Raw genomic sequence first — 23,770 nt, 5'->3', positions numbered from 1 at the left:
ACTGTCTAGATAAGGTCCCACAGTTGACAGTGCAAGTCAGAGCAAAAAACCAAGCCACATGGTCGAAGGAATTGTCCGTAGAGAGAGTGCCGAGACAGGATTGTGTTGAGGCACAGATCTGGGGAAGGGTACCAAAACATTTCTGCAACATTGAAGGTCCCCAAAAAACACAGTGGCCTCCATCATTATTAAATGGAAGAAGTTTGGAACCACCAAGACTCTTCCTAGTGCTGACCCGATGGTCACTCTGACATAACTCCAGATTTCCTCTGTGGAGATGGGAGAACCTTCCAGAAGGACAACCAATCAGGCCTTTATGGTAGAGTGGCCAGACGGAAGCCACTCCTCAGTAAAAGGAACATGACAACCTGCTTGGAGTTTGCCAAAAGGCACCTAAAGACTCTCAGACCATGAGAAACAAGATTCTCTGGTCTGATAAACCAAGATTGAACTCTTTGGCCTGAATGCCAAGCGTCATGTCTGGAAGAAACCTGGCACCGTCCCTATGGTGAAGCATGGTGGTGGAAGCATCATGCTGTGGGGATGTTTTTCAGCGGCAGGGACTGGGAGACTAGTCAGGATCGAGGGAAAGATTAACAGAGAAAAGAGATCCTTGATGAAAACCTGCTCCAGAGCGCTCAGGACCTCAGACTGGGGCGAAGGTTCACCTTCCAACAGGACAACAACCCTAAGCACACAGCCAAGACAATGCAGGAGTGGCCTCGGGACAAGTCTCTGAATGTCCTTGACTGGCCCAGCCAGAGCCCGGACTTGAAACCCATCTCTGGAGAGACCTGAAAATACCTGTGCAGTGATGCTCCCCATACAAACCTGATAGAGCTTGAGAGGATCTGCAGAGAAGAATGGGAGAAACTCCCCAAATACAGGTGTGCCAAGCTTGTAGCGTCATACCCAAGGAGACTTGAGGCTGTAATCACTGTCAAAGGTGCTTCAACAAAGTACTGAGTAAAGGGTCTGAATACTTACCGTAATTTCCAGACTATTAAGCGCACCTGAATATAAGCCGCACCCACTGAATTAAAAAAAATATATTATTTTGAACATGTCTATAAGCTGCAGGTGAAACAAATGAACTTTACACAGGCTTCAACGAAACATGGCTTGTAACAAAAATAAATAGGCTTTAACGAAACACGGCTTGTAAAAAAAAAAAAATAATTGCAGTAAGCTTTAGTTGTCTTTTTGCACTGAGTCAATTCCTCACGGTGCTGTTTCCAACGTCTTATCATCAACTCATTAAGACCAAGCTCCCGTGCAGCAGCTCTATTTCCTTTTCCAACAGCCAGATCAATCGCCTTCAACTTGAAAGCTGCATCATATGCATTTCTCCGTGTCTTTGCCATGATGAGGGTGACAAAATGACTACCGTAATCAGAATGATGGGAAGTTTGAGAGTGCTCGATTTAATCTAAACAGTAAACAAAAAAGTTGTTTGACCGTAACCTGTTCGGCAATTTCATCGGTCTAATGAAAGCGTCATGCTGCCAAAAAACTGAGCAAGTCACAGAATGTTTTTTTGGAGAGAAAAAAATTGAAAGCGGGAAAAATCCATATATCCATTTATTAAAATCCATATATTAGCCGCGTCATTGTTTAAGCCGCGGGGTTCAAAGCGTGGGAAAAAAGTTGCGGCTTATAGTCCGGAATTTACGGTATGTAAAATGTGATATTTATGTTTTTTATTTTAAATACATTTGGGTAACAAAAACACACACAAAAAAACAGTTTTTTGCTTTGTCATTATGGGGTATTGTGTGTAGATGAGGGAAAAAAACGATTTAACACATTTTAGAATAAGGCTGTAATGTAACAAAATGTGGAAAAAGTCAAAAGGTCTGAGTACTTTCCTAAATGCACTGTAAGTTTCCCATGCCAATAAAGTCCTTTGAATTGAATTGGCAGAGAGCGAGAGCGAGGTGAGTTATAGTATATATTGACATCCTAGCTTCTGCATGGGTGGAGAGTGAGAGGGGGGTCTGATATCTGATACACCGGAATCATAGTTTCTGTTAGGAGAGAGGAAAAGGTCAGATATAGATTCATCAGAGATTCTGCTTGGATGTCGGGAGACAGAGAGAGTGGAGTATTTACTGTTAAGAGGGAGAGTCCGGGAGAGAGAAGGGGTCAGGGATGTGCTGAGAGCGAGGGATTCCCTTGTGTGTCTAGGTGTGAAAGAGAAAAGCTACTGTACTGTGAGGCTCAGCTGGAGCTTGGCTGGGGAGGAGATCGACACAGAGCAGATGAGGAGAGAAAATACGGGGGAGGAAGAGATGAGAGCAGGGGGAGAACGAGGGGCAGTGGAGGATCAAATGGAACGGGGGAGAGTGGAGGAGGGCAGACAAGAAAGCAGGGCTGGGGGCGGCAGATTAGCAAACGAAAGCGGAGGCAGTAGAGGGAGAGGAAGAGAGTGATGAAGACGCAGGCAGAGGAAGGGAGACAGAGTGGTTTAGGTACATATTGTAGACATTAACACCGCAATGAAGTGAGGGGCATAGGATGGGAAGGGATAAGACACTGTTTGAGAAAGAGTAGACAAATGTATTGAAGTGTATGGTCACATTTCAGCTCACCATTCCCAGACCCTCACCTCCAAGGTAAAGTTTGTGGATATATAGGCTATAGTGGAGGGCAGATGTAGTGTGAATGGCACTTTAGTGTTTAACAGGGAAATAAGCTATTATGGTCTAGTGCCATCATCTGCAAATAGTGTCTGATTACATTCCTCTCTGTAGACACAGCTCAACCTAACTGTTCAATGACGGAGAGACGACAAGGAGAGAATGGGGAGAAATAGATGAGACAGGAACAAATGATGACTATATTAACGTGGACCCTGGGCATCGACTGCAGCGAGGGGTTAAATTGCCCAGCCTGACAATACAATAGCTCAATTTACTGTCTGTCTGTGATCATCCTCTGCAATCTTCCCTAGTCTGTTCATCGAAAACGCACAGGGAGAGCTAGAAAACAAGTCATTATATTACACAACCATAGGGGGTGAATACGGACTTCTTTCTATAAATAGGCTGGCCGCGAATCATAGGTGAATCATTTGAGGCTTAGTGTGAACACATCAGGAACAGAACTAACATTACTGCACCAACAAATGTGACAGAGACCTTACATATACTATACCACTCTATGGTAGACTCCCACTCACTTAATACGGAGAGAGTGAAGAGAGAGATGCGCATCGCTATAACACTGTATATATAGACATAATGACATTTTAAAAGTCTATTCTTTTGGAACTTGTGTGAGTAATATTTAATGTTAACTTTTTTTCATTTCACTTTTGTTTATCCATTTCACTTGCTTTGGTAATGTAAACATATTTCCCATGCCAATAAAGCCCCTTGAATTGAATTGAGAGAGACAGAGAGAGAGCAAGCAACTTAGAAAGAGTATACATTGAAAGATGGAGGAGAAACAAGAAGTGAGATGGATGGAGTGAGTGAAAGACTGAGAAGACAGTGACGAAGAGAAACATAAAAAAAGAAAAGAGGAGCGAGACAGACAGGCAGGGAGACAGACAGACAGAGCTGTTCAGTCTGTGTGTGTGAGAGACGCCCCAATCAGTGGGGTCCTTTGGCCACTTAAGTGCTTTAGCAATCAAATCACTGGCTCTGCTTTAAAATAAATACATTTTGGTTTCAGTCTGAGCCTGCCATCAGTAAAACTATTCATGCTATTGTTTACAACACTACTAAGGGAGGATGATGGAACAAATTATTATTTTTGTTGTAAATGTTACTTCAGAACGGCATAAGTAACAAAGGACCTAATGGCAGATTAGACAGACAGCATACGCACACGTCAATGCACGACCACACACACTCTTTAGTAATGAGAGCTGCCACTGGTCTCACTCAATAACAGCACAGGCTTAGGGCTTTCAGTAAAGAACAATTGAGGTGGTCTGTCTGAATCATTGGTCATGATACAGAGTGTGTGCTGACACACCCAATGCTGTCTGCTAAATGGACCCACACACACATAAGACACACAGGGATTGTCTACTGTTTGTTGAATCCCACCATCGGTAATCACAGGCTGCCTGTGTGATCGTTTTACAATCCATCAAATCAAATCAAATGTTAATGGTCGCAGATGTTATTGTGAGTGGAGCGAAATGCTTATGCTTCGAGATCCGACAGTGCAGAATTATCTAACAGGTAATATGTAACAATTCCACAACAAAACCTAATACACACAATCTAGTAAAGGAATGTGATGAGAATATATACAGTTGAAGTCGTAAGTTTACATACACTTAGGTTGTAGTCATTTAAAACTTAATTAAAACTTGTTTTTCAACCACTCCACAAATGTCTTGTTAACAAACTATAGTTTTGGCAAGTCGGTTAGGACATCTACTTTGTGCATGACACAAGTAATTTTTCCAACAATTGTTTACAGACAGATTATTTCACTTATAATTCACTGTATCACAATTCCAGTGGGTCAGAAGTTTACATATACTAAGTTGACTGTGCTTCTAAACAGCTTGGAAAATTCCAGAAAATGATGTCATCGAGTCAATTGGAGGTGTACCTGTGGATGTATTTCAAGGCCTACCTTCAAACTCAGTGCCTCTTTGCTTGACATCATGGGAAAATCAAAAGAAATCAGCCAAGACCTCAGAAAGAAAATTGTAGACCTCCACAAGTCTGGTACACCCTGGGGAGCAATTTCCAAACGCCTGAAGGTACCACGTTCATCTGTACAAACAATAGTACGCAAGTATAAACCCCGTGGGACCAAGCAGCCATCATACCGCTCAGGAAGGAGACGTGTTCTGTCTCCTAGAGATTAACGTACTTTGGTGCAAAAAGTGCAAGTCAATCCCAGAACAACAGCAAAGGACCTTGTGAAGATGCTGGAGGAAACAGTTACAAAAGTATCTATATCCACATTAAAACGAGTCCTATATCGACATAACCTGAAAGGCCGCTTAGCAAGGAAGAAGCCACTGCTCCAGAACCGCCATATAAAAGCCAAACTACAAACTACGGCTACAAACTACACATGGGGACAAAGATCGTACCTTTTGGAGAAATGTCCTCTGGTCTGACGTTTGGCCATAATGACCATCGTTATGTTAGGAGGAAAAAGGGGGAGGCTTGCAAGCTACAGAACACCATCCCAACTGTGAAGCACAGGGGTGGCAGCATCATGTTGTGGGGGTGCTTTGCTGCAGGAAGGACTGGTGCACTTCACAAAATAGATGGCATCATGGGAAAGGAAAATTATGTGGATATATTGAAGCAACATCTCAAGACATCAGTCAGGAAGTTAAAGCTTGGTCACAAATGGGTCTTCCAAAGGGACAATGGTCCCAAGCAAACTTCCAAAGTTGTGGCAAAATTGCTTAAGGACAACAAAGTCAAGGTATTGGAGTGGCCATCACAAAGCCCTGACCTCAATCCTATAGAAAATGTGTGGGCAGATCTTAAAAAGCGTGTGCGAGCAAGGAGGCCTACAAACCAGACTCAGTTACACCAGCTCTGTCAGAAGGAATGGGCCAAAATTCACCCATCTTATTGTGGGAAGCTTGTGGAAGGCTACCCGAAAAGTTTGACCCAAGTAAAACAATTTAAAGGCAATGCTACCAAATATTAATTGAGTGTATGTCAACTTCTGACCCACTGGGAATGTGATGAAAGAAATAAAAGCTGAAATAAATAACTCTACTATTATTCTGCCATTTCACATTCCAAAATAAAGTGGTGATCCTAACTGACCTAAGACAGGGAATTTTTACTAGGATTAAATGTCAGGAACTGTGAAAAACTGAGATTAAATGTATATGGCTAAGGTGTATGTAAATTTCCGACATCAACTGTAAGTATAAAATATATGGATGAGCAGTGACAGAGCGGCTAAGAATAGATAGTGAAGGATACAGTATATCCATATGAGATGAGTAATGCGAGATATGTAAACATTCTAAGTGGCATTATTAAAGTGACTAGTGTTCCATTTATTAAAAAGTGGCCAATGACATCAAGTCTGTATGTAGGCAGCCTCCTCTCTGTGCTAGTGGTGGCTGTTTAACAGTCTGATGGCCTTGAGATAGAAGCTGTTTTTCAAATCTCTCTGTCCCAGCTCTGATGCACCTGTACTGACCTCGCCTTCCGGATGGAAGCAGGGTGAACAGGTAGTGGCTCGGGTGGTTGTCGTCCTTGATGATCCATTATTACAGATTAGGTTTCCGTCTGTGATTAATACCCCCTTTAATCTAACTGAGTGACAGCATCCCTGTCACACAGCAATTCATTTCACTTGCCAGGCCCTTTCTTTACCCTGCGTCTCCTCTGACTGAGATAATCACACAGATGTTCCATTCCTATTGACCCCTAGGGCTGGGTGTGTGTGTTGTCAGACTGAACCAGCACCTAAAACGACCGTAATTTCCAGACTATTAAGCGCACCTGAATATAAGCCGCACCCACTTTTTTTTATTAACATAAATAAGCCGCACATGTCTATAAGCTGCAGGTGCCTACCGCTACATTGAAACAAATTAACTTTACACAGGCTTTAACGAAACACGGCTTGTAACAAAAATAAATAGGCTTTAACGAAACACGGCTTGTAACAAAAATAAATAGGTTTTAACGAAACACGGCTTGTAACAAAAAATAAAAAATTGGCAGTAAGCTTTAGTTATATTTTTGCACTGAGTCAATTCCTCACGCTGCTGTTTCCAACATCTTATCATCGACTCATTAAGACCAAGCTCCCGTGCAGCAGCTCTATTTCCTTTTCCAACAGCCAGATTAATCGCCTTCAACTTGAAAGCTGCATCGTATGCATTTCTCCGTGTCTTTGCCATGATGAGGGTGACAAAATTACTACCGTAATCAGAATGATGGGAAGTTTGAGAGCACTCGATTTAATCTAAACAGTAAACAAAAAAGTTGTTTGACCATAACCCGTTCGGCAATCTCATTGGTCTAATGAAAGCTTCATGCCGCCAAAAAACTGAGCACGTCACAGAATGTGTTTTTTGGAGAAAAACATTTTGAAAGCGGAAAAATCCATATATTAGCCGCGTCATTGTTTAAGCCGCGAGGTTCAAAGCTGGGAAAAAAGTTGCGGCTTATAGTCCGGAATTTACGGTAGGCCTAAATACAATAACAGGTGTGCCAAGCTTGTAGCGTCATACCCAAGGAGTCGAGGCTATAATCGCCGCCAAAGGTGCTTCAACAAAGTACTGAGTAAAGCGTCTGAACACTTAAAAAAAAAAAAAAAAAAAAAAATGTACCCCCCAAAAAATACGTTTTTGCTTTGTCATTATGGGGTAATTGTGTGTAGATTGATGAGACAAAAAAATTATTTAATCAATTTTAGAGAAAGGCAGTAAGGTAACAAAATGTAGAAAAAGGGGTCTATATACTTTCCGAACGCACTTTATATTTCCATTATGGGCTAAGCCATGGTGAGAAATACGACTGTGGTTAACTGTTTCCAATTTGTTCCTACGCCCTTCCTGGAAGCTCGCTCTCTCTCTCTCCCTCCCTCCCTCCCTCCCACGGCTCGTCTGACCTCCAGCAAAAGGCAAAGTGTGCATGTGTATTTGATAGAGCGATGTCTTTCCAAGTCCGCCCGCTGCCCTCCCAGCGAGCAGAGCCATATTACCAGAGAAAGATAGAGAGAGAAAGAGAGGGAGAGAGCGAGAGAGAGAGAAAGAGAGAGACCAGTAATGACATTCAGAGCCTGAGGTGGGTGAGGACGGTGAGGTGATTGAGCTAGCTGACCTGCTGATCATCAGAGGACGGGGCCCTCTCTACGTCATTTAACATATCAGGTGCATGAATAGAGAAGCAAAGTGAAGTGAAGAGGAAATTCAGCAGCTCTTGGAGGACAGTGGAAGTTGTTAAAAATGCAGTAGCCTTCGGAACGTGTTGGTTTTAACAAGCATTTTTATCAACTTCCACTGTCCTCAAAGAGTTGCTGGACTTCTTCCCTACTGAGACAGCAAGCCAGCACACAGACAGGCTGACTAGTACAGGCCATTCACACGTCAGTCTTTGTTCCCTTTATATTTATCATTCAGGTGCACAAACTACAGTATGACACTTCAGTTGACCAACTTTTATAATATAAAACAATATACACTGAGTATACAAACCATTAGGAACACCTGCTTCTTCCATGACAGACTCACCAGGTGAAAACTATGATCCCTTATTGATTTCACCTGTTAAATCCACTTCAATCAGTGTAGATGAAGGGGACAGGTTAAAGAAGGATTTTTAAGCTTGAGACATGGATTGGTGTATTTGTGCCATTCAGAGGGTGAATGGGCAAGACAAAAGATTTAAGTGCCTTTGAACAGGGTATGGCAGTACGTTTACGTTTTAGTCATTTAGCAGACGCTCTTATCCAGAGCGATTAACAGGATTGAATGCATACATTTCATAATCTTTTTTTTTTCTGTGCTGGCCCCACGTGGGAATCGAACCCACAACCCTGGCGTTGCAAACACCATGCTCTACCAACTGAGCTACAGGGAAGGCTATAGTAGGTGCCAGGTGTACCGGTTTGAGTGTGTCAAGAACTGCAATGTTGCTGGGTTTTTCATGCTCAACAGTGTACCGAGTGTATCAAGAATGGTCCACCACCCAAAGAACATCCAGCCAACTTGACACAACTGTTGGAAGCATTGGAGTCAACATGGGCCAGCAACGTATTCGACACCTTATAGAGCCCATGCCCTGACAAATTAAGGCTGTTCTGAGGGAAAAGAGGGTGCAACTCAATATTAGGAAGGTGTTCCTGATGTGTTGTACACTCATACCCTGACTACAACGCTCGCGTCGCGTGTGTTGAAAAACACATTTAGAAATCTATGTTATTCAATTATTGTACCCACACTGCTCGCGTGCGCCAACGAGCGTCTGCATTGCCAAGGGCTAAAATAGAAGTCAGTTCTATTTGTGACGCAGATTGCGCTGCAAGTCCTGCCTCTCCCATCTCCTCATTGGTTTATAGAAGCAGGTACCCACGTGCCATCTCCTCATTGGTTATACCCACGTGGGTGACTGAAAGACGAACGAGGTCGGTGGCAGTAATGCACCTAATTTATGATCGCAATATAAAGTCCAGAGAAGAAAAAGCCTGGAAAGAGGAGAGATGACTAGAAATGATTCGGTTGACCGTTTTATGTGTGGATTAATTGTCGGAGTAGAGGACCTTGTGCATTTCAGGTAAAATAACAACTCAATGTTTATATCCCAGAACAAATTAGCTAGCAACAGCAAGCTAGCTAAATAGGACAAATTAGCTAGCAAGTGCAAACTAGCTAGCTAAATTGCCATAAATGTTTAATGCTTTTCGACCTGTCCCCAAATTAATGTAATTGGTTCAGAGTTTGTTTTGATATTTTAACCTGCGTGTCGTGATCGCGTTTGGTGTGGGGGGACAAAATTAATTTATGCACGATGGCGCACGCGCGCACCCAGTTTGGGTTCCGTGTTAGTGTATGCCATTTACATGTTTTTATTGAAAGTGACATCCAGTAGTGGTTTTATACATCATTTTTGGGTATTGAACAGCTCCAGGGTTGACTAAACCCACAACTCAGATGTTGCAAGTTGCATTCTCTACAAACTGAGCCACACAGGGCAATTGAGGAGTATTCTCAAAAAGCTTTTAGGTAAAGTAAAATAAGACGTTCCTTAACCTGTTGGGGGTAGGGGGCAGTATTGACACGGCCGGATAAAAAACGTACCCAACTTAATCTGGTTACTACTCCTGCCCAGTAACTAGAATATGCATATAATTATTGGCTTTGGATAGAAAACACCCTAAAGTTTCTAAAACTGTTTGAATGGTGTCTGTGAGTATAACAGAACTCATATGGCAGGCAAAAACCTGAGAAGATTCTGTACAGGAAGTGGCCTGTCTGACAAGTTGTTGTTCATCTTGGCTCTTTTTATTGAAGACTGAGGATCTTTGCTGTAACGTGACACTTCCTACGGCTCCCATAGGCTCTCAGAGCCCGGGAAAAAGCTGAATGATATCGAGGCAGCCCCAGGCTGAAACACATTTACGCTTTTGGCAAGTGGCCGATCAGAGGACAATGGGCTTAGGCGGGTGCCCGAGTCGACCCCGTGCTTTATTTTCTTTCGTCTGTTTACCTAAATGCAGATTCCCGGTCGGAATATTATCGCTTTTTTACGAGAAAAATTGCATAAAAATTGATTTCAAACAGCGGTTGACATGCTTCGAAGTACGGTAATGGAATATTTAGAATTTTTTTGTCACGAAATGCGCCATGCTCGTCACCCTTCTTTACCCTTTCGGATAGTGTCTTGAACGCACAAACAAAACGCCGCTGTTTGGATATAACTATGGATTATTTGGGACCAAACCAACATTTGTTATTGAAGTAGAAGTCCTGGGAGTGCATTCTGACGAAGAACACCAAAGGTAATAACATTTTTCTTATAGTAAATCTGACTTTGGTGAGTGCTAAACTTGCTGGGTGTCTAAATAGCTAGCCCTGTGATGCCGGGCTATCTACTGAGAATATTGCAAAATGTGCTTTCACCGAAAAGCTATTTTAAAATCGGACATATCGAGTGCATAGAGGAGTTCTGTATCTATAATTCTTAAAATAATTGTTATGCTTTTTGTGAACGTTTATCGTGAGTAATTTAGTACATTTTTAGTAAATTCACCGGAAGTTTGCGGGGGGTATGCTAGTTCTGAACGTCACATGCTAATGTAAAAAGCTGTTTTTTGATATAAATATGAACTTGATTGAACAAAACATGCATGTATTGTATAACATAATGTCCTAGGTGTGTCATCTGATGAAGATCATCAAAGGTTAGTGCTGCATTTAGCTGTCTTCTGGGTTTTTGTGACATTATATGCTAGCTTGAAAAATGGGTGTCTGATTATTTCTGGCTGGGTACTCTGCTGACATAATCTAATGTTTTGCTTTCGTTGTAAAGCCTTTTTGAAATCGAACAGTGTGGTTAGATTAACGAGAGTCTTGTCTTAAAAATGGTGTAAAATAGTCATATGTTTGAGAAATTGAAGTAATAGCATTTCTAAGGTATTTGAATAACGCGCCACAGGATTCCACTGGCTGTTACGTAGGTGGGACGATTTCGTCCCGCCGGCCCTAGAGAAGTTAATATGTAAAGTGCAGCCACATTGGGACATTAAATAGCTAGCTACCTTGTTTAGCCTCCAGCTCCTCCAGGGTGAGAGTGGGTCTCTTCTCCTCGGGGCGGGGGGTGCAGGGACCTCTCTGACCACCATCTCCGCCCCGTCTAGGAGGGCCTGCAGTCCCTCCTCCCCAGCAACTTGTCCAGGTCATCGTCCGAGTCGTCGTCCAGCCGCACACGGTTCTTCTCCAGCAGCAGCATGTCAATTTCTTTGGCTTTGATGGCAAAACAGATCGGCGCAAAGGACGCTGGGAAGGAAGGCAGAGGTGAAAGAGAGAAGAGGCGGCGTTTGATTAAAGCGAGCTGTCATTTGAGATGAAAATGTGTTAGAGGTAACAGTCACTCCTTTTACCATATACCATTAACCTTCCTCAGGCAGACAGAGTGAGTATCTACAGCTGGGGGTTTAATGTCATTACCATGGGCCAGACATGAGCCTCAGTCAACCAGACCGCTTTATGAACAGCCTGTAGCCACTTAATCATGACTGCCATTTACTAGCTGATAGCTCCAAATTAAGCCACACACACACACACACACACACACACACACACAACCAACCAACCAGCCAACCTCACACGCACGCTTGCCACCCCCACACGCACACACAAACTGTGCCTCCTTGTGTATGTTGCGTGTACTTATGTATATATGTGTGAGTGTTGCGGGTGTGTGTATGCGCACATGTGCATCTGTGTCCACGTCTTCATCACGCCTTACCTTTAAGTAGCTTGCCCTCCATCAATTTGTCAGAGGGACAGTTACCCACGCTGCCGCCATCAGTCTCCCCCTCTGCTGGGCCCACTCTGTCTGATGGAGAGCCACACTACGGAGAGAGAGAGAGAGGAGGATAAAGACAGAAAGAGAGAGAGAGAGGTTCAGATTTCTTTCCTCAGGGCCTGGGGTGAGACATGGAGGCAGCTTGAGCCCCATCCTCTTTAACAATAGAACATTCTGCAGCACCCGGCCTCACCCTACTAGACTCGGATGATCTGGTGCTTCTGTTCCCAACCAAGGAGGGCCTACAGGAGCACCTAGATCTTCTGCACAGATTCTGTCAGACCTGGGCCCTGACAGTAAAACTCAGTAAGACAAAAATAATGGTGTTCCAAAAAAGATCCAGTTGCCAGGACCATGAATGTGCCCTAGAGCACACAAAATAACTATACCTACCTCGGCCTAAACATCAGCACCGATATGACATTTTTGGTCGATACTGATATCCGATATTTGCCTTGTCAAAAAACCTGATACCGATAACTGATATTTAACATTTTAGCGGCCTTTTAAGCATTCTAGTACAGTTAAATAGTTAACACACACACACACACATGGACGCAGCGGTCTAAGGCACTGCATCTCAGTGCAAGAGGCGTCACTACAGTCCCTGGTTCAAATCTTGGCTGTATCACATCCGGCTGTGATTGGGAGTCCCATAGGGCGGCGCACAATTGGTCCAGTGTCGTCCAGGCCGTCATTGTAAATAAGAATTTGTTCTTAACTGACTTGCCTTGTTAAATAAAAGGTCACACACACACAAAAAAAAAGTTATTTTGTTGGCATTTTCGTATGTCCCCATTACCAGTAAAACATAATCAAAACATATTTTTTTCACTTACTTGCTGTGCTGTTTCGTTGTTCAGTCATTTCATTCTCAACCAGGATTTCGATGGAACACCGTTTGGGTCTATGCGTGTCAAATAATTATATTTGACGTGTCAAATAAGCTTGTTAACCAATCAGGACCTGAATATGACTGCACGTCACATAATACTTTAACGTGTTCATTAATTTTTACATAGTTATTACACATTGATTACACTATCACTCGCATTTCATATGTCACAACGATTCATCGATACGTATGATATGATGCTGGTAAAGTTGTCTCACACACCTACAGTGCTGGTCATAAAAAAAAGCTAGATAGCTTATGGATGCAAACAATGTTCTTCCCCAAAAACATAGCAAAATGACAATCTGTTTCAGTAGCTATAGTTTGCTAGCTAACTAAATAGCTAGGTGTCATCATCTAAAATAACCCTAATTTATAAGACAGTTCTTATTTGATTAATGGTGGTCGGACCCATCTATGTGAAGCTAGCCACAATAAGGATTAGCCACAATAGTGGACTTTGTGGTTAGCCTTCAAAATAAAAGTATGGCATAATTCAACTATTTGTATTAATTTGCATCACTGTCAATGACATACTTTTATTTTGAAGGTAAACCACAAATTCCACTATTGCGCCTAATCCTTATTGTTGCTAGCTTCACAACACATAACCCGGTCCGGTCGAGCGTCACTACCCAGATGAAGCTAGCTGGCTGCTTATAACGTTAGCTTTGGGCAACAGGGTTAAGTAGCTGGCTAGCTATTTATTTTAATGAACTGAAGTTCAATTTCAATAGGCGAACAACAAGTGGCAACCTCGCTAATACTTACTTACAAGGATTCCTAAATCATTGCTAAGAATAATGAAAATGACTGCAGTTTCTACTGGTCAATGTTATCAGGCTGGTTGTTTTGGTGCTAGCTAGGTACCAAGCTAAAGCTAGCTACCCCAGAAGTTGCAGCCAAACAAATGATGCTTTATTACCAACGCGGTATTGTAAACACATCATTCGTGGCCGGTGTTTGCAGACTTTTTTTGTACAGCTACTATATCTTTTTTGACACATGCAAAGACCCAAACGGCATTCCATAGTATGTATGTTGTGAAGCTAATAGCAGTGACGCTATTACTGTGTAACTCCGGTTGGGCAACATCCGAAACATAGCGCACTTGGTAGTGTGTACCGGTGCTCGATCAGTCGGCGAAAGCCAACATCACCCACGACAGAGAATGGTTGATTGTCAAGGGGAATGAAATCCATTATCTTGGCTTTAATGGATGTCTCGCTGAAATGTCCTTACTCTTTCAAATGACTGCTCGATCCACACAGCAGACATTGTGGGCTAGGTTAGGAATGCTGTGTTGCACGTGTAGTGCAACATTTTACGTGGCGTCATTAAGTTATGTACCTACATTATATAGGTATGCACGGTAGCTTTGACATCAGGCTTCAACATCGGCGTTAAACTAGACGTCGGGCCAATACTGATGTTGGCATTTTTAGCTAATATCGGCCGATTCCGATATGTTCAGCGATATATCGTGCATCCCTAATCAGCACCACATTTAACTTCCACAAAGCTATGAACAATCTGAGAAACAAGGCAAGAAGGGCCTTATAAGCCATCAAAAGGAAAATACAAGTTGATATTCGGATCTGGCTGAAAATACTTCAAATCAGTTATAGAACCCAATGCCCTTTATGGTTGTGAGGTCTGGGGTCCACTCAATACCAAGAATTCACAAAATGGGGCAAACGCCAAATTGAGAGTGCATGCAGAATTCGGGAAAAACAATCTGTGTACAACGTAAAACACCAAATAATGCATGCAGAGCAGAATTAGGATGATTCCAGCTAGTTATCAAAACCCAGAAAAGAGCAATTAAAATCTACAACCACCTAAAAAGAAGTGATTATCAAACCTTCCATAACAAAGCCCACACCTGCAGAGAGATGAATCTCAGCCAGCTGTTACAGGGACTCTGTTCACAAACAAACCCCACAAAGCTCCAGGACAGCATACAAATTTGACCCAACCAAATCATGAGAAAACAAAATGATACTTAACTTGACACATTGGAAAGAATAATAAAAGAAAGTGCACAAACTGTAATGCTAGTTGGCCCTAAACAGAGTACACAGTAGCCTTTCTATTGAGACCCACAAAGAATTTGAAAACAAACTCCCATATCTATTAGGTGAAATACCACATTGTGCCACCACAGCAGCAAGATTTGTTGACCTGTTGTCACAAGAAAAGGGCAACCAGTGAAGAACAAAGACCATTCTAAATAAAACCTATGTATCGGTTTACTTTCCATTTCATACTTCAACTATTTGCACATCGTTTCATCACTGAACACAGTCAATAATATAGCATTTGAAATGTCTATATTCTTTTAAAACTTTACTGTTAGAGTATTTCCTTTTAGTTTATTGTCTATTCCAATGCTTGGCAATGAAAACATGTTTCCCATGCCAAAGAAGCAATTTGAATTGAGATGGAGAGTTATTTTAAAGAACAAAGTGATGGGGGTTGTCCTAAGAATTAAAAATTAGAACATGCCAGATACAATACTATACCTTTTAGAGCTCATCAATTAGTGAAGTGAAAATGATTTAGAACTTACAAGGGTGGTGCTTTTTATATTTCATCGAAATCCATTTATGTCTGTTTCTGCATTGTACTTTTAAAACGCTTTGTACTTATGACGCTTTGTGCTAGGCTAAGTGATGTCAGCATGCTATTTGCTTTGTTTGGGATTGGGTTTAAAAGTTGACAGTCAAAAATAGATGCAGGTCAGACACAGTGAGGGTTGGTTGCAGGCTGAACGGTAAGGGAAAGCCATTTCACACTACGTAGGGCCGATCACTCCTCTCCCCCACTCTCTGTCGGCCTGGTTCTCATTGGAATGCTCTGTCCGCTCTGTGCACCGTTTACTACGGGACACTGATGGAGGGGTTTAATCATAGCAACATACAGTGGTGGAGGGACCAGTGGACAGCCAGTTCGACATGGCCCAGTCAGAGTGGGGAGAACACATGCTTCATGTCTACTCCTCTGAATACAGTCCCTAAGCCTATACCATGCCAGCTCAGTATTTTATTAAATTTAACCTTTATTTAACTAGGCAAGTCAGTTTAGAACAAATTCTTATTTACAATGACGGCCTACCAAATGGCAAAAGGGCTCCTGAGAGGATGAGGGCTGGGATTAAAAATAAATAAAAAATATAAATATAGTACAAAACACACATCACGACAAGATAGACAACACAACACTACATAAAGAGAGACCTAAGACAACATAGCAAGGCAGCAACAACATGGCACAAACATTGGGCACAGACAACAGCACAAGGGACAGGAAGGTAGAGACAACAATACAGAGACAGAGGAGGAAAGGGACGAGCCTGAGCACCAGATCGGAGAACATGTTGTATGTTAGCGAATAGTCATCACTAGCTCGCTAGTAGGTATATGATAGGAAGAGTCTGAACTTCAGGCTAGCCGTTAAGAGACAAGAAAACAATATGTAGGCTATTTTCTCCCACATCTCCTTACATGAGGATAGACTAGACACTCATAATCCGACGTCATATTTTATGCATGATGTCATGATTGGTGGCCAATAGGTCTGACAAGGCTGCCCTTGTAGCTGACAGGCTAGGCCTCAACTACCTGGAAGAACTTTGCAGCAAGTGTCTCTGATTAATAACCATTGCCATGTTAGTGGGTGTTAACATTTAAATAAAACCCAGCCCTGAAATAAAACATAGGCTGAAAAGAATTTGCACGTCATCACGTAGGAAAAGACATGCAAGACTCACAGAAACATCCAAAGTCACACATTCTGATTTGGCACTTCAAGCCAAAATATATCATACTTTGACTGAAAACGATGATTTATTGACTTACATCATTGTGGAACATCATGGGTAGGCTTTGGCCATCGTCTCTCTGCTCGAAAAAGTGGATTTCTACTGGTGTGGGCGTTTAACGTCACTGTCTGGCAAGTCCTGATGGACTTCTGGTGCTTTCAAGGCAACTGGGAACTCAGGAAAAAAAACGAGGTCAAATCATGACGTTGGTGATGTTCAAGTCAGAGTTCTAGAAAGATACCAGAGTTTCTGACTTGGAATTCCAGTTTGGATGACCGTTCAAAACTATTTTTCCCCAGTCTGAGATTCTTTTTTTTCCAGAGTTCCCAGTTATGTTGAATGCACTGAAGTCAGAAGTCAGAGATTTCCGAGTTCCCAATTGTTTTGGACGCAGCATTCATATAGAAAATACAAAAAAAGGAAAACTTTAGTTTACTTGTCCCGATGTGATATCTTAGGCATATAACTATGTTCTATGATTTATGAATGACAAGGATATATGATATCAACTTTATTCAATCAGTTCGACACCATATATAAACTAGTCAAGCTTAATGTTCGTCAATAAACATACAGCAAACCTATGTGGCTGCATATGAAACACGCAAAATAAAGTAAATGTGCCAGAAAACAATAGGCTAAGTGGATTTCGACTCAGCGTTACCACATTATATGGGACGTGAAAATTGACTTACATAGACGAAGGAGCATCATGCCCTCTCCCTCCGTGTAAAGACATTTGACTGCAACCACAGCGTTCACAACACACACACACAGGTACCGGGAGGCGGGACAGACAGATGACTGTCAAACTAGCAATGTTTCCCTGTCGTCGCTCACTTTGTGACTGCCAAGTAACTGTCCTATCAATAGATAGCTAGCTAGAAGATGCAAACCGTTCATTCTAGCGGGAGAGGGCTCGGCTGGCTTTTTTTCTGACTTGCGAATTGTAAAAAAGAAGCCTAGTTAATTTAAATGGAAAAAGTACTCGGCTGAAAATGTGTGTCTATAGCAAGCCGACGCTAGTGGAAAACACTGCACATCGGCTACGGAGAGCGAAATCCCACAGTCGTCCGGAACAGCTGGTGCTCTCATGATTGGGCTCAGTGTTGCTTATCTCGAAATTAACATAGAAGGTATTTAGCTTGTCTGATAGGCTCGCATCGCTGGGCAGCTCGCGGCTGGGTTTCCTTTTGTAATCCATGATAGACAAAAGGGTAATAGATAAAAGGGTGAAACAAGGCTACAGCAATGACCCATGGATGTAAACTAAACAACCTCCAGTCCCCCACAAAACATATGGAGGAGGGAGCTAGAACCAGACACCATGAAGTGGAACTGTGACCAATACAATTTGATTTTATGATTCCCCGGATTAAGGAGGGAATAAGCAGGAAATCCTGAATCCTCCAACCAGGATTTCTTAAAAAACAGGGAATTTATTGAAAGTTCCCAGAATGTTGCAACCCTAGATGGAATGAGATGACTGCCCAGAACAGAGTGTGATGAAAGAGTTGTCCATGTAAGTCAGTACTGACTTACCATACCTCATTAACAGGGGCCTGAGGTGAGAAAAAAAGAGATACGGGATCTGAATGCATCAAACATCATATGTCATCACACAGTGTCTAAGAGAGGTGGTGCTACTACCTCAACTAAGGAACTGGGACACAACAAAAAAAAGGAAAGAGAAAAGAGAAAAAAATAGGAAAAGGAAAGCTAAAGAAAGGAGAGAGAATTAACTGAACCACTTGTGTTCAAGGACGCGGAGGTGTTCCCCTCGTCTTGGCCCTTCAAAGGCTCTCTCACGTACCGGCAGAGCAGAGTCACACAGATGCAGGCACAAATCAAGAACAATGTTTTTTGCCACGAGACTAACCGAGCTTTAAAGTCAGGCGGGAGAACGAATGGCTTAAGGAAGGTGATGAATTGACCTCCGTCACTGGAGGGGAGAGAGAGAGAGAGGAAGGGAGGGGGAAGAGGGGGGAGGGAGACAAGGAGCGGGCATAGTACTCACTCCTGTGGATCAGAGACTTTACAGTATGAAAGGATGCAGTAGAGGAGTAGAGTGGAGGAGAGGAGAGGAGAGGAGGGAGAAGGATAGAGTCTGGAAGAGGGTAAAACAAAGCATGCCAGGCACTATTCTCTCTACTGAAAATGTCTATTCGGAGAAGCAGCTTGAAAGGACATTTCCCTTGAATTTGACAAAGCAGTAGTGGGGGAAATATCTGAAATATTGATGAATCAGGTTCTCACTACTCTCCCCACCACTGTGTCACTTTGGCCCTTTGATGGAGGCTGGAGCTGGAGGGGGGACAGGCAGGGACAGAGGCAGCCATGCAATGTGGTTGGCCCTGGGGTGGGACACCACTGCCAGAGAGAGTGGACATCCACAACCCAGCAAGGAGGCACCAAAGTCAGGCCTGCAGCCCCAGCAGCTGGTGGAGACAGGAGGGAAGGGACTGCGACAGCCAAAAGCTAACTAAGGATGACACATCATGAGTAGCCTGTAAACAAGGCCCTAAACTGCAGACACCAGTGGTGCATCATGAAAAAGATGTGTGTGTGTGTGCGCATGAGAGGAAGTGTGTCAGTGTGTTTGTACAGTATGTGTTTGTGTGTGTGGATTGTTTTTAACAGCCTTAGGTTAGCCCTAGCTTTAAAGTGAAGCTCACACACACAGCAGTAGTTGATCATGTATTCTATCTGCTCATCAAGCCAGTAGTGACACACAACCACAAAAAAAACACTACAGAACACTGCAATAAAAGTGGGTGAAAGAGCGTTTAAAATGTTTCCATCTAAAATGGGTTTCACCGTGTAGAACAAGGCTTTGAGGAAGAGCTACAAGCTACAATAAGGCTAATCTTATTCAGCAGGAACCAGCTGAAGCCCCAGAAGCCAAGCTGTCCCTGGAGAGATACTACAACAGAACTACATCGCTCTCTCACTCTAGCTAGCCCCCCAAAAAACTCCCTGCTGCCTGCATCCACCTCTGGTTCCATTATCAGGTCTTTTCTGCTGTAACTTAACTGCCTCAAAAGTGTTCATATTCCAGTGATCATTGGGAACCCTGGACCCAATCAGTCATAGAACTATGAATATTGCTCTAATTTGCAGAACGTGTAAGAGTGTGTGTTTGTGTAAGTTTAGGTTTGTGTGTGTGTGTGTGTGTGTGTGTGTGTGTGTGTGTGTGTGTGTGTGTGTGTGTGTGCGTGCGTGCGTGCGTGCGCACACACACATGTGACAAGGCAAATGTGTTTCCTTCTGGTGAAATTGTCAGAAACACAAACAACTGAGAAAACTGGGGGGATGTTTAATCTGTTTTTCACAGTGTCTCTCTTTCTTCAATCTGTTTGGACTGAAGGTGAATGTAGCAATCACGCCTAAGGTCAATTTTCTTTTAATGAACAGTCTAAAATGGGAGCTTTCATTTACAAAGTCAAAAGAGCACCTTAAAGATTGGCAGCATCTGCCAAACACTCGGGTGCTCAGGCTAGGGAGAACGGAGCAGAGCTGTGGATTTAGCATTATATTCTGACACAAGCTGCTACAGCCAACCGTTAGAATGAACATATTCTATATTCATAGTTAATACTGAGAGGAGAAAACCTATTTCATGCACCTTACAAGCAGGGTGATGTGAAGTATGCAATTGTGTAGTATCCAGACACTCGGATGCAGAACAGGGTGCATTTGGAACATTCTTGTAGTTCCCCTTGCTTTAATTCAAGCTGTAATAACATTATATTCATTTTATGAGTCACTTATACCTGGCTCATGTTGTAGAACAATTCTCTGCAACTTTTTCATAAATAACTGGAGATCTGTCTGAATGCGAGCCAATTATGAACCTGCTCTGACTTTCCTCATGAGGTTGAAGAAGTCTGGAGGCCCACAGATGCTTCCCACTGTTCATTAAGCTCCAGTCAAAAGCCCATCATTTTAGTAAAACACTGAGATAGCTGCTTCAACCCAGCAGAGGTTTGGCAGCAATCTCGACCATCAGCGCAAGCAATAGAAAAACAATATTGATGATTATAGCTTAGTGCCGACATGGCAGCAGGCGGAGTGATTACACCACCGAGGAGCGAGGATCAACAATGAGAAGAAAACAAATAACCATTAAATTGATGGGAGAAACCGCCACACAAAACTAAGGCTGGGCTACAGACAATCATCATCCCAGTTAAACGAGGTCACAGAACAAAACTAATTCATATAGTAGTGGAACTGGTGGCTGGTGCTGTCAAGACCAATCTGACAAACCACAGAGGCAGGGCCACAACAAGCCCAATCACTGGCTGATGCCTCCTTTGATTGATTTCACAGACCATTTTTTCCCCCCAATAAATATGAAAAGCAGATTAATAATAGAAATGAAAGAGGGTGCATCCCACATAGCTGTTCCCCAAATCAACAGCAGACCTCATAGTTTATGGATAAGCTAGTTAGTCGGCCGCTTGGTTTGCAGGTGGGTGCAGCCTGCTACAGAGTACGGACTCCATACTACAAATTTCTCTCTCCCCGGACTGAGACAAGTTAATGGATTCTATTTGGCAGATGACAAATGGTTCCCCAAAGTGGGTGAAAAACTTCAAGCCTACATTTGACCTCCGCTGCTCCACTGAGGCCTTCTGACTCTGGTAACATTAAATATGTTGAGTTAAAACTACGTCAAACTATTCACTTGATCTCAAATGACCTTTCACCTTCTCAAACCTAAAGGAAACACGACACGACGCAACAATGGAAAATCACAGCAGCCTCTACAGCCGACTCTACAGCCAGCCTCTACAACTCCCAAACCGGTGCCTGTAAGACAGCGCCTGCATTTTTTTTTTGTTGCACACAATGTGTCTGATGGTAGCACTGCCGAGACCCAACGAGGAAAACAAATATAAAATGTGAGTCATCATGCTCAGTGAACTGGCAACCATGATGGGGGGGGCATACAACAGAGCAATTTAGTTCCCTGTGCACAACTAGAGTGGTTGAACAGTAATGTTGCCCGTAGAGCTTTACAGGAATGTGACACAGGTGTTCAGCTATTCAACACCCGCTGAACCACAAGACTGCATCAAAATGGTAGCAGGTGGGTTATACAAGGTTAGGTGAGTGTGAGATTATGCTACTGGATTATACTGTAGATAAGGCACATAGGCATTGTCAGTCCAATACCAGCACAATGCGAACATTCATTCATATTTCAGATTAATTTCATACTCAAGGGCAGCAGAATGCAGTTGACTGTTGAGTGACAATGGGACACCAACTCCCTGAGTGTGAATATGCTGCCAAGTTACCCTTAGGAGGTGATGACTGAGTTACTTAGGCCTAATCATTGACAGTGAATGAGAACAGATCTGTTTCCTCTCCACCTACATCTTCCACTGCCCTCTCCCTGAACTCACACTGCCTTCCCAACCTCGGCTCAGAGAGACAACACATGAAAAGCCTGGGATAAAAGCCTGGGGTTAAATATGTGGACAAATACAAATACCTAGGTGTCTGTAAGACTGTAAACTCTCGTTCCAAACTCACATTAAGCATCTCCAATCCAAAATTACATCTAGAATCAGCTTCCTATTTCGCAACAAAGCCTCCTTCACTCATGCTGCCAAACATACCCTCGTACAACTGACAATCCTACTGATCCTTGACTTCGGAGATGTCATTTACAAAATAGTCCCCAACACTCTACTCAGCAAACTGGATGTAGTCTATCACAGTGCCATCCGTTTTGTCACCAAAGCCCCATATACTACCAAATCCAATCAAATCAAATTTTATTGGTCACATACACATGGTTAGCAGATGTTAACGCGAGTGTAGAAAAATACTTGTGCTTCTAGTTCCGACCGTGCAGTAATATCTAACAAGTAACCTAACAATTTCACAACATCTACCTTATATCTACAAGTGTAAAGGAATGAATAAGAATATGTACGTATAAATATATGGATGAGCGATGGCCGAACGGCATAGGCAAGATGCAGTAGATGGTACAGAGTACAGTATATACATATGAGATCAGTAATGTAGGGTATGTAAACATTATATAAAGTGGCATTGTTTAAAGTGACTAGTGATACATTTATTACATCCAATTTATTTTTATTAAGCAGCTAGAGATTTGAGTCAGTATGTTGGCAGCAGCCACTTAATGTTAGTGATGGCTGTTTAACACTCTGGCCTTGAGACAGAAGCTGTTTTTCAGTCTCTCGGTGTCAGCTTTGATGCACCTGTACTGACCTCGCCTTCTGGATGGTAGCGGGGTGAACAGGCAGTGGCTCGGGTGGTTGTTGTCCTTGATGATCTTTTGGCCTTCCTGTGACATCGGGTGGTGTAGGTGTCCTGGAGGGCAGGTAGTTTGCCCCGGTGATGCGTTGTGCAGACCTCACTACCCTCTGGACAGCCTTACGGTTGTGGGCGAAGCAGTTGCCGTACCAGGCGGTGATACAGCCCGACAGGATGCTCTCGATTGTGCATCTGTAGACGTTTGTGAGTGTTTTAGGTGACAAGCCAAATTTCTTCAGCCTCCTGAGGTTGAAGAGGCACTGTTGCACCTTTTTCACCACGCTGTCTGTGTGGGTGGACCATTTCAGTTTGTCCGTGATGTGTATGCCGAGGAACTTGAAACTTTCCACCTTCTCCACTACTGTCCCGTCGATGTGGATAGGGGGGTGCTCTCTCTGCTGTTTCCTGAAGTCCACGATCCATCTCCTTTGTTTTGTTGATGTTGAGTGCGAGGTTATTTTCCTGACACCACACACCGAGTGCCCTCACCTCCTCCCTGTCTCGTTGTTGTTGGTAATCAAGCCTACCACTGTAGTGTCGTCTGCAAACTTGATGATTGAGTTGGAGGCCTGCATGGCCACGCAGTCATGGGTGAACAGGGAGTACAGGAGAGGGCTGAGAACGTACCCTTGTGGGGCCCCAGTGTTGAGGATCAGCGGGGTGGAGATGTTGTTTCCTACCCTCACCACCTGGGGGCGGCCCATCAGAATGTCCAGGACCCAGTTGCACAGGGCGGGGTCGAGACCCAGGCTCTCAAGTTTA

The 23,770-nt window shown here is 43.1% G+C and overlaps 1 protein-coding gene across 1 annotated transcript in view; it reads right to left on the bottom strand.

The window, feature by feature from the left end:
- Nucleotides 1–23,770, bottom strand: part of LOC106566361 (splicing factor SWAP) — a 129,449-nt gene that overhangs the window by 52,969 nt on the left and 52,710 nt on the right. The window contains exons 11-13 of the mRNA XM_045686988.1: nucleotides 11,931–12,036; nucleotides 11,326–11,458; nucleotides 11,221–11,291 (exon numbers count right to left, since the gene is read on the bottom strand). Coding sequence (XP_045542944.1) covers nucleotides 11,221–11,291; nucleotides 11,326–11,458; nucleotides 11,931–12,036 — 310 coding nt within the window. The remainder of the gene's footprint in view (nucleotides 1–11,220; nucleotides 11,292–11,325; nucleotides 11,459–11,930; nucleotides 12,037–23,770) is intronic.

Source organism: Salmo salar, chromosome ssa09 (assembly GCF_905237065.1).
Source record: "Salmo salar chromosome ssa09, Ssal_v3.1, whole genome shotgun sequence".
Lineage (NCBI taxonomy): Eukaryota > Metazoa > Chordata > Actinopteri > Salmoniformes > Salmonidae > Salmo > Salmo salar.
This window is presented reverse-complemented; position numbering and strand designations above follow the sequence as displayed.